The sequence below is a fragment of the Protomyctophum parallelum genome (assembly GCF_964188405.1).
Source record: "Protomyctophum parallelum genome assembly, chromosome: 16".
NCBI classification, from domain to species: Eukaryota; Metazoa; Chordata; class Actinopteri; order Myctophiformes; family Myctophidae; genus Protomyctophum; species Protomyctophum parallelum.
In genome coordinates, this window is record NC_139711.1 from 10,365,714 (window position 1) to 10,379,240 (window position 13,527).

The following is a 13,527-nucleotide window of genomic DNA, read 5'->3' on the forward strand; positions in this document are numbered from 1 at the left end:
TACATTAAATTTTCAACACTGCTTTACATCTACTAACTTGACTAAATGTAATACTCAAACTTGTATTCTTCAGTGTAGTTTTAGAAACACATTATTTAGCTGGCTGTTTGTCAAAGCCCTTGAGCAGTCAGTCATGACAGCAAAACTGCAAAATGATGAATACAACATTGTAAAACAGCAATATGTCTTAAAGTCTAGGCCTAAGTTGTTTAGTGTATATCTCCCACCTAATATTTAGCTTTAGGGGCAAAAATACCTCACATTGTGTATTAGAGAACTCCAGCCCATACTATGGAAAAGGAGAAGCCCTTAGACGTCCTTTAGGCACACTTCACCATGCATGCATATGGTTTAACCATATCCTTTGTTCAGCGCAAGTGTGCCTGAAGTAAGCCTAAGGGTGCAGCAATGTCCTGCACTAGATACATGTATTTGATCTCTAGTCTTGAGTTGATCATTATGGCATATGCCATGGCTGAACTTGGCAATGAACACCTTCTCATTCCACAGCCATGAAGTACATTTACTTCAATACTGAGTATTTAAGTATCAGAGTTTAAAATTTAAAATCAAGGCTACTCAGTACTTTAGCTCTCAAAGATAATTAACTTCAAAATCAAAAAAAAAAAAAGGTAATCTCAGTCATGAGTATTAACAGAGCAAGTTTCATTTTAGTCAAATTTGAGTAACATTTGACCAGGACAATCTATAATTTTACGGGGGTTTAGTACTTTGTTCACCACTGATTGCCATGATGACTACTAGACATAGACTACTAGACAATCAAGCGAACAACAACAATGTAATTTGAAAGACATTTAATAACCACATGTAGAACATGTTAAACCAAGCATTCTGCTGTGAAGACTTACATTCTAATAAGAACACATGTGGTATAAGTGCTGCAACTTAGCTATGCAAATGCCATGGCTGAACTTTGGCAATGAGAATTTTCTTTTTCATATAACAATCTATTAGAGGATCAAGCTGAACAATGCAATTTGAAAAACTTTCTTGACCACACAGAAAATGTCACACCACAGAGAAAACCTGCATTCTAATGAGGAGACACAGTATGTAACATATAAGTATAAGTGCAGAAGATCAAGTGCTAGAACTACTAAAAGAAGATTGCTTGAAGGCCGGATGTGATAGATGGCAGGAAATCAAGAACTTCAGAACTTCAGCACTGCACGGATACTGCAATGAAAAATGATAAATTAAGTTGAGATAATCCATATAAATTATTGTAGAGTTCAACACAAGTAAACAGAAGCAAGTGAGAGTAATGGGGTTACTAACTATACTCTCACTTGGGTTTGATTCCCAGGTAATATACACACACATTCTCTTTAGAAAGATATATTATGAATACACAAACATAGGAATAGCCCCTATGACCACTGACCGCCCAACCATTCTGCTCACCTCTTTCCGGCATGCATAAGGTCAAAGGCTTCATTGATCTGGTCGAAGGGCAAGGTGTGGGTCACAAACTCATCCACTTTCAGCTTTTTGTTCATGTATTCTTCCACCAGTTTGGGGACACTCTCCACACTCTTCCAGCCTGGGAAACAGGGTATCACAAGATGGTTGGAGAATTGAGCCATTAGCCAAATCTTGGGTGTGTGACAGATACACTCCTGTTACCTGAAGAATTACTGTCTGAACAAAATCTAGAGAAATTGCCAAATTACATCAAGATTGATGTAATTGCAACATGAAAAATGCATCGAATCACATTGCAGTAACAAGGATTAGTATCACCCTCCTTGCCCAGCTGCCCACATCCAATTGTGTTCCTTGGAGCATACGCCAAGCCCCTATGCACAGATTATTCAAACATCTACAGTAGTTCCACCTGGATGCCCCATTGTAAGTTTAACTTATGGTATGCTATTAGAGCAATCGGCATAACAATACAGTAACGTTGGTCGGTTATACCGATACAATGAAACATTGTTTTTGGAGCCAATAAGCTACACATGACCGTGACTGTTTTACCCATCTTAGTAGCTCAAAGACGGGGGTAAAAAGCTATCCTACTTTCCACCTCTAGCTATAGTATAAATGAACAGAGCTTCAAGTTCAGTCTATATAAGGCTTAGTATATTGGCTTGAACAATGTTCTACAAATCCATTGCTCACTCCTACCAATGCACCTGAGGCTCAGTGAGGTTTGTCTGGGTCAAGTTAAAAAGCAAAGCATAGTTAGCTATAACCAAATAGAGCACCGAAGTCTGATGTCAATATCACTAGAGGACGCCAAGTCCATGGGTTCGTATAGTTTTTGATTTGCATTATAATCCCCATTCTCTTAGATCGCCTCATAAAAACTGTGTTTAAAAAATAAAACAAATCATCCCAGCGGTTAACCGTTTCACTCGTATGGATATGAAGAAACAACTAACTGCGAGAAAACGCTAAGGTTACTGCTGCAAAATTAATTAAAATTTCGCTAGAAACAGACTGTATCAAATATGCGTGACAGAACGGAAACGTCGGAAACGATACAGAGACACCTCCCCGACAATATCTCCGAGACAGTGGAGCTTAAGCTCCAGGGCCCGCAGTTTGCAGTGCGATGGCTCTTGGACGGGTTGATTTGGCACTGTGGACAGTTGGTTTATTTTTGGACCACAATTCTTACGAGACGATTTTAAGATGCCCCAATGCTATATTCCATAGAGAAAAACTTCCGAACTCCGTGGAACCAGGGGATGAGCGAGTGATGTCAGGACTTCGGCGCTCTATAACGAGGAGACAAATATTAAAGATTCTAATTGGCCAAGCATATTTGATGAAAAAGTGTTACTCACCTCCAAATGCTGTGCCCCTCCACACTCTGCCTGTGACCAGCTGGAAAGGTCTTGTGGAGATCTCCTGCCCTGCTCCAGCCACCCCGATGATCACGCTCTCACCCCAGCCTTTGTGGCATGCTTCCAGAGCAGCTCTCTGAAATTACAAATTGTAAAAAGATGATTGTTCACGAAAAGGGCAACATAGTTTTGTATTCAATGTAGACTACCATCTTGAGTGTTGGCATTACACAAGCATGAATTAGTCAAACAGATTAGGGTTATTATTTAAATTGTGAGTGTTGAGTTTTATATTTAACACTGTTCTGAGTGCCACTTAGTAGGTTTTCTATGTGCTGGACTTGCAAACTGAATTTACTTTAAAATGTAACTACCTCAATGAGGTCACGGTCTAATATGTGTACCGTCACTGGACCACATGCTAAAGCAAATGTATTGAACCATATACATGCATGGCAAAAGAGAAAACAAGCTTTTGCTTGAAAGCAGTGCCCTCTGATGGAGTTGATGCTGCACTACACATGGATTAAAGCTAAACAAATCTCATGACTGAAAGAAATGTGTATGGCCAAGCCCTATTACTGTATGCCAGTCTGAATGGAGCCCCTCCCAACACTAGCACTGTTCCCTAAAACAATTAACAATACTCCATGTAAAATTATGATGTTTTAGAAATGGAATCCAAAAGACTGACATCAGTCGTGGCGACTAAGAACTTTAATTTATGACTGCACTGCATCTATATGTGATTAATTATATTATAATTATCATGCCAGGTTACCAATTCCCTTCAAAATGTTGGCAGAGAAAATCTAATCTAATATGTATACATCAGCTGGCTTTTTTTTATCCATCTCTCGGGTGCCTAATCAAATACGTACATCATAGAATCACACTATTTAGTATTTGACCAAAATGTCAATATTTGATCTCTGAATATTGTCAAATTTAGTGTTTCCTCCTCTTAATTCCATTAATGACATAATTCAACAATGTACCCACAAGCTGTATACATAATATTTTGTAAAACCACACAAAGTAGAAATAATCATATCAAATAAATATTCACTTATTAGGATGTGTTTGATCTGTTTTTGTCAAATGACACCATAGTATAGAACAGAGTATAAAATAAATTAAGGTTTACTATCAACCTAGCAACTAGCACTTGTTGACTCATGATGAATGTAACATTTATAGTTCTTTGTATGTGATATGGACCCCGAGTCTGAAATAAAGATTGAATTATAGTGACAAATACATTGATAGGCATTTTTCATTTGGGCACAGCAAGGTGTTCCCGATTTGACCGCTATTTAAAGGTCTAGTTGAACATTGCTTGAATATAACTACCTGTACAATTCTCCATTTGAATACATTTTCTGCATTTTATTCTCAGCCTCATCATGGAGAGCATGCACAATCTCAGCCGCAAGCATGGGAGCAACGCAGTTTGAGCGGTAGTCTGACGATTGTTTCCTTTCGGACTGTTGGTGTGTCTAATCTTAATGTGCGCACCCGTCTCTAATGTGTAATATAGAATATATGACCCACCCCATGTTTTGAATGTTATAGCATTTGTTGACACAATCGTTGCGTTCATCATTCATGATTCAACTATAAACAGGTGAAACTAACCACTATTGATGAACCGGCTAAAGATGACCACCTTGACTAATGGGCGGTGGTGGCTCAGGGGTAGAGTGGCTGGATGGTAACCGCAAGGTTGCCAGTTAGAGTTATTGTCGAAGTGTCCTTGAGCAAGACTCTGATCCCCTAATTGCTCCTGATGTGCTGGTTGGTGCCTTGCATGGTTTCCGCCGCCATCGGTGTATGAATGTGTGTGTGAATGGGTGAATGTAATGCACAATCTCTGTAAAGCGCCTTGGATAAAGGCGCTATATAAATGCACCATTTACCATTTACTGATGGACCGACACAGCTGATGACATAAGTACTGTAAAGGCCTATTCATAGTCTGGATTTTCGGTGGCAAGGTGACCACCGCTTTGGTGGTGAGCTGACCACCGGAGCTGAAATAACGTTGAGCGGTGGTGAGTAAAAACAGAGAGAAGGGCTGGAGCGGTGGCGGTGGCGGTGGCGGTGGTTTGCTCTTCACCGCGGATCGTGACGTCATGTTGTAGTTCGGTGGTCACCCCACCACCGTAAATCCAGACTATGTATGAGCCTTATGTACCCAGCACTGGGTGTGTATTTAGAGGGTCACACAGATGCAGAACAAGAACAGAACAAGAACACGGAATGGGAGCACACCGTTCTTACCAGCAGCCAGAGACAGAAATACAAAATAACTAGCGGATTCGAATGTTATCAACCCAGGAGAATCGCTACATGGTATGTTCATTTCAACTGCACATCTTTCAATAAATACACCACAAACTGAGCTACAACTGGACATCCATCTGTTACCGTTTTCTGCGTGTACTGCATTGTACGGAAATCACTAGACCCAATCATATAATCTAATAATTCTAGCCCTCCGTCGAGGCAATCATCTGTCTGGGACAATGTTAAACTACTCAGCAAATAGAGCACCGAAGTCTGACGTCACTTTCAGTAGAGGGTGTCAGTCCCCAGGTTCATGTATTTGTTTAGTTGCATTGAAATCCCCATTGAGGGGATTTTAGATCGCCTCATATAACAACTGTGTTTGAAAAATAAACATGTCACCCCGGCCGCTTCACTCATATGGATATGAAGAATCAACTAACTGAGAGAAAACGCTAATGTTACTGCTGCTGAATTAGTTAGATTTTCGCTAGAAGCAGACTGTATCATATATGAGTGACTGACTGTTGCAAACGATACAGAGACACCTCCCTAACAATAACGCAGAGACAGCTTGTTTATTTTTGGACCACAACGCTTATAGTAGACGATATAAAAACTGTTTAAGTGCCAGGGACGTCATCCCGTATCTAAATCAACTATGCACTGAGTGCCATGCCCGTAAAGACGTATATATATTTCTTTTACATTTTTTTTTAAACGCCCTCTTTTTTTATAATGGGAGATCTGGCACTCAGAGCCTAAACTGGTGACCACTAGGTGGCACTGAAGGAGTTGATCACCCCATGTTATTCTCCATAGAGAAATTACTTCCGCAAACCAGGGGAATCGTCGGGTTGAGCGAGTTACGTCAGGACTTCGGTGCTCTATACACCGCAGGCTAGCAAGCAAAACCACCGAGGCAAATCAATCACTAGTTTTGTTACATTTATTTGCACACACACACATTCACAACATAAACACACATGAGCTAAACTAAACTGAACTGAACGTTGTATAGTGACGTAAATAAGTCAAACCTGTTAGCAGCAGTTAGCAGCAAAAGCAGTGGTAGCAGGTAATTAAAACAAAAGGCATCCAGATCAGACAAAACACACTCGGAGACTGACCACTGACGGTACTGACGCTTGTTCCACGCAGTTCGCGCATGCGCATTGGAGCCTAGCTGTAAACAATCCTCTTAAATCCACAAGTTATGTTCATAACGGAATATGAACACATGCACTCACGCTAATATAGAAAATAATAAGCCTCCTCACTTCCCACATTCACACACCAATGGTGGCAACCACTGGAGGCATTGTGGGGTTCAGTGTCTTGCCTAAGGACACTTCGACATGTAGTCAGGAGGAGCCGGGATTCGAACCACCGCCCCACGGATCATTGGACCTCCTGAACCACAGCCACCCCCTCAGTTTGCATTCTTTTTTTTTTTTTTTTCTTTTTTTTTTTGCGGCTTACGCCTTTTATTGATTTTTTTGAAGGGACAGACAGTAGGCTGACAGGAAACGGGAGAGAGATGGGGGGATGACATGCAGTAAAGGCCGTGTCGGGTCCGGGAGTCGAACCCGCGGCACACTGCGACTGGATTACCAGTCCGGTGCCCAGACCGTTACGCTACGGCCTGGGCCCAGTTTGCATTCTTGATGGAGCTATTGGATTAAAATACAAATTAAGTCAAGTTCCCGTGACTTCACAAAAAAGGAGGTAGTGTCCCAAATGGGTTCCAAGATTGGCTTGCACATAAACCATCTGCAACGTTTTATTTCATAAATAAAGAATATTTATAATACATTAGCTGAGCTCTTCAAACCCCACAAGCCAGTTTGTATCATCTTTGCCCACCTCACTCACCCACCCACTCCACCCCTCTCCCCCTTCCAATGTTGCAAATAACAGCAAGCAAGGTAGCGTTTGCTTTAAGGAATGTGAACACTCGGCTCTGCTCTCAGTCAGTGTCATTTTGAAGCACAGCTGGATCGCTGAACCATTCCAGAGGGTTGTCATGTGGAGGTCAGAAGAATTTATACGTCACGCATTCAGACAAGAAAAGACAAAGAAAATTGAATCACTTGCTATGCAATAGCAAGCCGAGTCTATAATCAATGTGCAAGCTAGTGCACTAGTGCAGCTGGTTTTCTCATTGGCAGCCTCATCTCTAGGCTACCACACACTTTTTGCTCTCAGCCAATGGGATATAGCAGGGGTGCCCAAAAGGTAGATCGTGATCTACTGTACCAGTAGATCACACAGGCTGTGCAGGTAGACCACATGACAAGCCCCTAAAAATATATAATTGATATGGATAAAAAAGGCATCAGTCTCTGAACCCCTAATTTGATTAAGGTGACTTCACTTGATTGATTGACATCGAAAAGGGCAGCTCAAACCCACAATGCAATAATTTGTTTCCAAGAGTGTTTCGACAAACGTCAGTAGCATTACAAAGTTATATACAAAAAAAGAAAACTAATGAGCATTTGTGCCTGTCGTAGACATGCACAGAGCAAGTTCAGTCAGGGAACCTCAGTTCAGTCGCGCTGGCCGTTAATTGGGCCGCCGCAGCATCATGCTCTCATCCACATGATTCACTCAGCCAATCACACACTCACTCCATCTCATACGGCTACTTTAACCGGAGGTTTGCGTTCCTCCTCCTGCTTGCTTGCTTGCTGCTTGTCTAATATGTAACTATTTTCAGCAATGAGATAATATATTCCATATAGGGTAGGTACCCTCACAAAAACATGCAGTAATCCTGGTCTCCAACTGCCTCCCCCTGGCCAGCCGGGGCGCCTGATGGAGGGGAAAGGAACTGGTTGGAATAACGTGTTCCTTAACTTCCTTCCATGCGCTACGTCCAACCCGGGAAACTCCCCCCTGTCAGGTGTAAAGGAGCAACTTGGACACTCAGGCATGAAGGAAGCATGAGTTCAAGTCCGTTGCTCTCCCCAGGTTGGCGGAGGGTGTGTAGAGCCCAGGATCACATTAGATGATTGACACAGGGGTGAAAAATGGGTTACAAAATCGTGGGATAGAAAATATAATTTAAGGGATAATATATTCTTGTGGGCATCCATGGGATATAGCATTGCAGCCAATGAGATAGCAACAACCTAACCTGCTGTCCTGTTCCTGCTGTGCACGCCAACTATTATTTCACCAAGGGATTCTACTGTCAACGTTGCACGCCAACTTTTATTTCACCACAGGATTGCGCTGTTTGTGTGCATTAACAGGCTTGTTCTCACTCACTGACATTGTTGTATGTCAGCTCAGCTGGTATGTTTACGAGTCAGAATCAGAGAGCAAGAGAGATCACTCTGAACGGACCACGCGGATGCAAAAATAACATTTTGTGAATAGTGTAGCAAAGAACCACTAACAATCTGATTTTGCCACCCAACCCAACCACATACCATTTAGGGTTGAATATCGGATTTCTCATTAATAATAATGGCAATTGATTCCTCCCCACACACATTTGTGTTGTCCCTGCTTTTGTATCCTACTAACTCACCTGCCAGTGAGGACTGGTTACTCAACACTCCCTCCTGACAGATGCCACCACAGTATGTGCAGTGACCAATATCTATTTATATTATGTTCTTATCTAAGGAAATTGAATATATTGTGTTCTAATTAATTTGTCATATGTTTCCAAGTTAGACAGTACCAGGATTTTATTCTCAAAATGTAAACCTACAACTACAACCCTGAACTAGCTGGCTGATACATACTCTACATCACACTTTAGCATGTGCTAATGTAGAATGTTAGTATGTGTCCTTGCCGTCTGGAGCTTCACTGCTTGAATGAACAGTGGTATGGCAATGGTGTTATCACTCCGAATTCCAAATCAGACTCACCATGACCGTTACATTTCCGATGCATTCGAAGGAGTAGTCCACTCCTCCATCAGTCATCTCCACAAGAACTTCCTGGATGGGCTTGCTCTGTTCCTTGGGGTTCACAAATTCGGTGGCACCAAACTCCTTGGCCTTCTCAAACTTCTCAGAGTTCATGTCTACGCCAATGATTCTGGTCGCTCCAGCGACCTTGCAGCCCATGACCACAGCCAAACCCACAGCACCAAGGCCAAACACAGCACAGGTAGAGCCAGGCTCCACCTAAAACAGAGTCAAACATACGGTACAATTTTTTATATCATAGGTAGCACATATATAGTTTAATATTATGGCATGTAAATATTGTAAGATGTAAGATTAAAGCAAAATGAAATATTAAAGAAAATGGACAAGTGCTAATGTGTGATTTTTGAAACAGTGTGAAAGGACTCAAAGCCACCCACACTCACTCCGTTTTGTAAACAATTCAAATTAACACAATGTAAAATTATGTTGTTGGTCCTGTGTTTCTACACAACCAGGTGAAGAAATCACAGATTGAAATATGAAATAATATTATGAAATGTTCGAGACCATTAGTATTTTATGGAGGATGCCGGTAGTTTGACAACTTCAAATGATCTTAAAATAACCAAAAATTGCTATTCCTGCCGTGCAACATGTTTCCAATACATAGAAGACATGCAGGCTTCAGTGGCTTGTATGGAATCCAAATTACTGAAATCAGGTGACTGAATTCATGAGTATGCCACTGAGAGAAGGATACATGCAGGGATTTGTTCCAACCAATAACAACACGATGTGATTTCACTAATAAGCTCCCATCTCTATGGTCAGTTAGGGAACACCTACAGTTCTGTTAAGGTGGAATCAACGCCTGTAGACAGTAGACACTCAGCCCATCATGAAAGGACATGAATAAAGTATTACTGTTCTCCAAATGTGTCAAGTAAAGCAAAGACATATGAATGTAAAATAGCCAATATGTACAATAATGGCATAGACACCACTGCCTTTGTTAATTTGATATCTTATCTCTTATCTCTTCTTTTTTTCCCCACTCTTATTGTGTCAGAGCAATGCACCAGGTTAGATTCCTTGCATGGAAATATAATACTACAGATTCTGAAAATAGATCTGTTCGATGCGACCTAGTAATTAACGAAAATAATCAATGAAGAATTAGCCCCATTCAATTTTACATATCAACCAACCTTGGCAGTGTTGAGTGCAGCACCGTAGCCTGTGGAAATGCCACAGCCAAGCAGGCACACCTTATCCATTGGCGCCTTCTCATTCACCTTGGCGAGAGAGATGTCAGCAACCACGGTATACTCAGAGAATGTGCTGGTCCCCATGAAGTGGAACAGCTGCTTGCCCTTACAGCTGAAGCGGGAAGTCTTGTCAGGGAGCAGACCCTGCCCCTGAGTTACTCTGCAGAGAATATGCGAGAGTGCAGCAAAAATGAAGGGGGTCAGGGGATTGTGTATGAGGGTGATTACACTAGGAGAGTGAGTATTTAGCTTGAGGCATGAGCACGATTGAAATGATGACTGATGACTGGTGCTTTCATTTGCCTGGCCAGGGTGGAATACCTGAGGCTATGTGTTCCACTGTCGTTGCTGTGTTTTGATTATATTGAACACAGGCTAGTAAAGGCCCAGGGGTTTGCTTCATAACACATTTCACTGCTAGATAGATCCAGAACAGTTTTCAGAAATTCATGAAAGGTTACATTTGACAACTATCCTTACAAGATTCTGTGTGGACAATCCATTTACCTAATTTTCTGGCAAAGGTTGGTCTTGGGATTTTTGCAGAATTTACATTCTCCACACTGTGGCACATACAGTGGAATGACGGTATCACCTGTTTGAAAAAGACAATCTAATAGTTAGCATGTCAGTTAACTCTGTTGTGTATGCAAGAGACACATTTTTACATTTATACAATGTGGTGGATATTCCAAGTTTAATCTACTGCTTTAATAATTTAGGTAAAATGTTAAAATAATCTAAATGAAACCAGTTCAATGCTTAGGATGTATATGTAAAATGAACTTTAGACCCAGACCAAAACAAACACAACGTTGAGGGCAGGGTGAATGTTTCACTTGAACCTTACCAGGCTTGAATTTGGTGACCCCTTCACCAACACTCTCCACTGTACCAGCACCCTCATGGCCAAGTATGACTGGGAAAAGACCTTCAGGGTCACTTCCACTCAGGGTGTAGGCATCAGTATGGCACACCCCTGTGGCAAAGACCTGAAAAGAACATTATAACTAACCATGTAACTGGACCAAAGTTGTGTACTGTTCCAATTCTGTTATGACAACATGATGGTTTATGGCACATTGTGCTTGTTATAATTATTGTGTATTATTGAATAAGTCCTTCCTTTGGTGGCCTAAAGAAATAATGATTGAGACAGCTGTGGAACCATTCTCTTTCAGATCTAGTCAAAGGAACATTCAGCTGTGTATATCTTTTTCCTCACAGCTGGCCTTTTCAATATCTGTCCCTTTTGTTGCTTTCTTGTATGGCTCTTAGTTACATAAATAACCTACGGTATTAGTATTTATATTTGATGGTTGTGACTAAATGTCTTATTAGCACTGGCTCATAAAAAACAGGCTGCCTAGTGCCTACTGTAAAGAGATGAGATTATGCATTTGCCGTTATGTAAGTGTTTTACCTTGATGCGGACTTCATGTGCATTTGGAGGGGCCACCTCCACTTCTTCAATGGAAAGAGGCTTACCAGCTTCCCAGGCAACGGCAGCCTTGCACTTTATCACCTGAAAAATAGACAATGTTTCCCCGCAATAAATCAACAACTGTTACAGGGTGAGGAGTAGACTGTATGTGTACAGTTACAAGAGGTGTGAGATTGTAGCAGCTGGTTGCAGTCAATATGAGCTCACCCGTGAGCTCATATTGTTTTGTTTGTTCAGTCACAGGGGTCTTGCCGTCTCTCCAGCACTTTAATAAACAGAAAATACATTCTCAGGTAGGTGACAATGTTTCTTTGTGGCATCACTTGTAATTTCACTTTTCATCTAATCTGTATCCTGACTGAGTTCTCTATCCTGATAGGATATAATTGGTATACCGAGCTGAAAATGCATTTTCTGTTTAATAAAGAGCTGGGGAGATATGGAGACTCCTTTTACTGAGCAGGCACTATCCTAACCCGACTCCGCCACATGGGGGCGATATTGAGTCACAAGTTTTTTTTAAACGAGTGAAGCGAGTATCAATGGGTAGTTTGGGTACTATCAGAAATTGAATATTGAGTTTGACCTAGGCCTAGACAATATAGGGGGGGCAAATGTTGACATGTTTCGTCTACAATGAGATGACATTCCCAGAATAGGAACGCCAAGTTTAAAGTGGTTAATTCATGTCCACCAGCCAGGTACCCGTTAGCCGTTAGTTACAGCGAAAGAGAACACCATTAGTTGCATTTCGTTTTCGTGTATTCCACAACCACGATGAGCAACTTATTGAAGTGCTGTGCACGTCTCTCACTGACTGTAGTAGCAGGCGTCAATAAAAATCATTCTATCTGAAATGCTTTTCAGAAATTTGTTCCATAAAATGAAAGTGAAACAGTGCTTCTTTGTTAATTATTTATCCACTGAACTGCACTGAACTGTACGAGCTCGGCGTCGTTTCTATTCCCAATATAATTTGTGTGATCAATGCGAAGACAGCACGGACGGTGAACATTAACAGTAACAGCAAGAGCAGCTACTAAATGTATATATTACTTATATATCATATATCTTTTTTAAATAACTTACTTTCCCTGCAGTGTCCATATTGCTCCTTCTTTACCAGATAGTCAACGCGAGAGAGGGGCGGTGGACGCAGCCGTTTGAAGATTGACTGTGAGATCGACCGAGTGGACTAATCAGAAACTGAGGTTTACCGTCTAGACCAATCAGATATCAGACGCAGCTAAGACGTTTACTATTTGGACCAATCAAGCGGAGTGTACCAGGGGCAATGGGTTCAATTCGCTTTACGGGTTGCGGATCCGGTCTGCACCTAGAGCGGATACGGAAACGGCGCGTGCATGCATGTAGGTGCAAATTGATGCACACAGTAGGCGGCCGGATCTGAGCACCGAGCTGTGCAAAGCCTTTCACAAGGCTGGTGCCCGTGAGGTGACACGAGGACGGAGATCCGAACTATGGGGTTGGTTGGGTTCTTAAAGGACCACTTCACCACCTTTCAACATACCTTCATATAATTGCTCCTCACTAATGTTCATGATAAAATGGCAAATTCTACAATTTTTTGGCAGTTCAGAAACCAGTCCACCAGTGACATCATCGATCCAAGCAAATAGAAACGGCAGGCTTTCTATTACTGAAAAGTTGCAATGCAAATTGTTAATGTCACTGGTGGACGGGTTTCAGAACTGCCCACAGCCCTCCTATGAGACATAGATTGAGTAGAAAAAATGTGTGGTATTTTATCATGAACATTAGTTGAAAAGTGGTGAAATGGTCCTTTAACT

At 41.5% G+C, this 13,527-nt stretch overlaps 1 protein-coding gene across 1 annotated transcript; it reads right to left on the bottom strand.

Annotated features, from left to right (window-relative positions):
- Window positions 1-803: 803 nt before the first annotated feature.
- adh5 (alcohol dehydrogenase 5) lies at window positions 804-12,892 on the bottom strand. Its single transcript, XM_083785455.1, has 9 exons — window positions 12,806-12,892; window positions 11,696-11,797; window positions 11,123-11,264; window positions 10,780-10,867; window positions 10,213-10,432; window positions 8,999-9,259; window positions 2,820-2,955; window positions 1,429-1,567; window positions 804-1,200 (listed from the first exon to the last, which is right to left on the bottom strand). The coding sequence occupies exons 1-9, from the start codon at window positions 12,821-12,823 to the stop codon at window positions 1,176-1,178; spliced, it is 1,131 nt and encodes a 376-aa protein (XP_083641581.1). The 5' UTR covers window positions 12,824-12,892; the 3' UTR covers window positions 804-1,175.
- Between the last annotated feature and the right edge of the window lie 635 nt (window positions 12,893-13,527).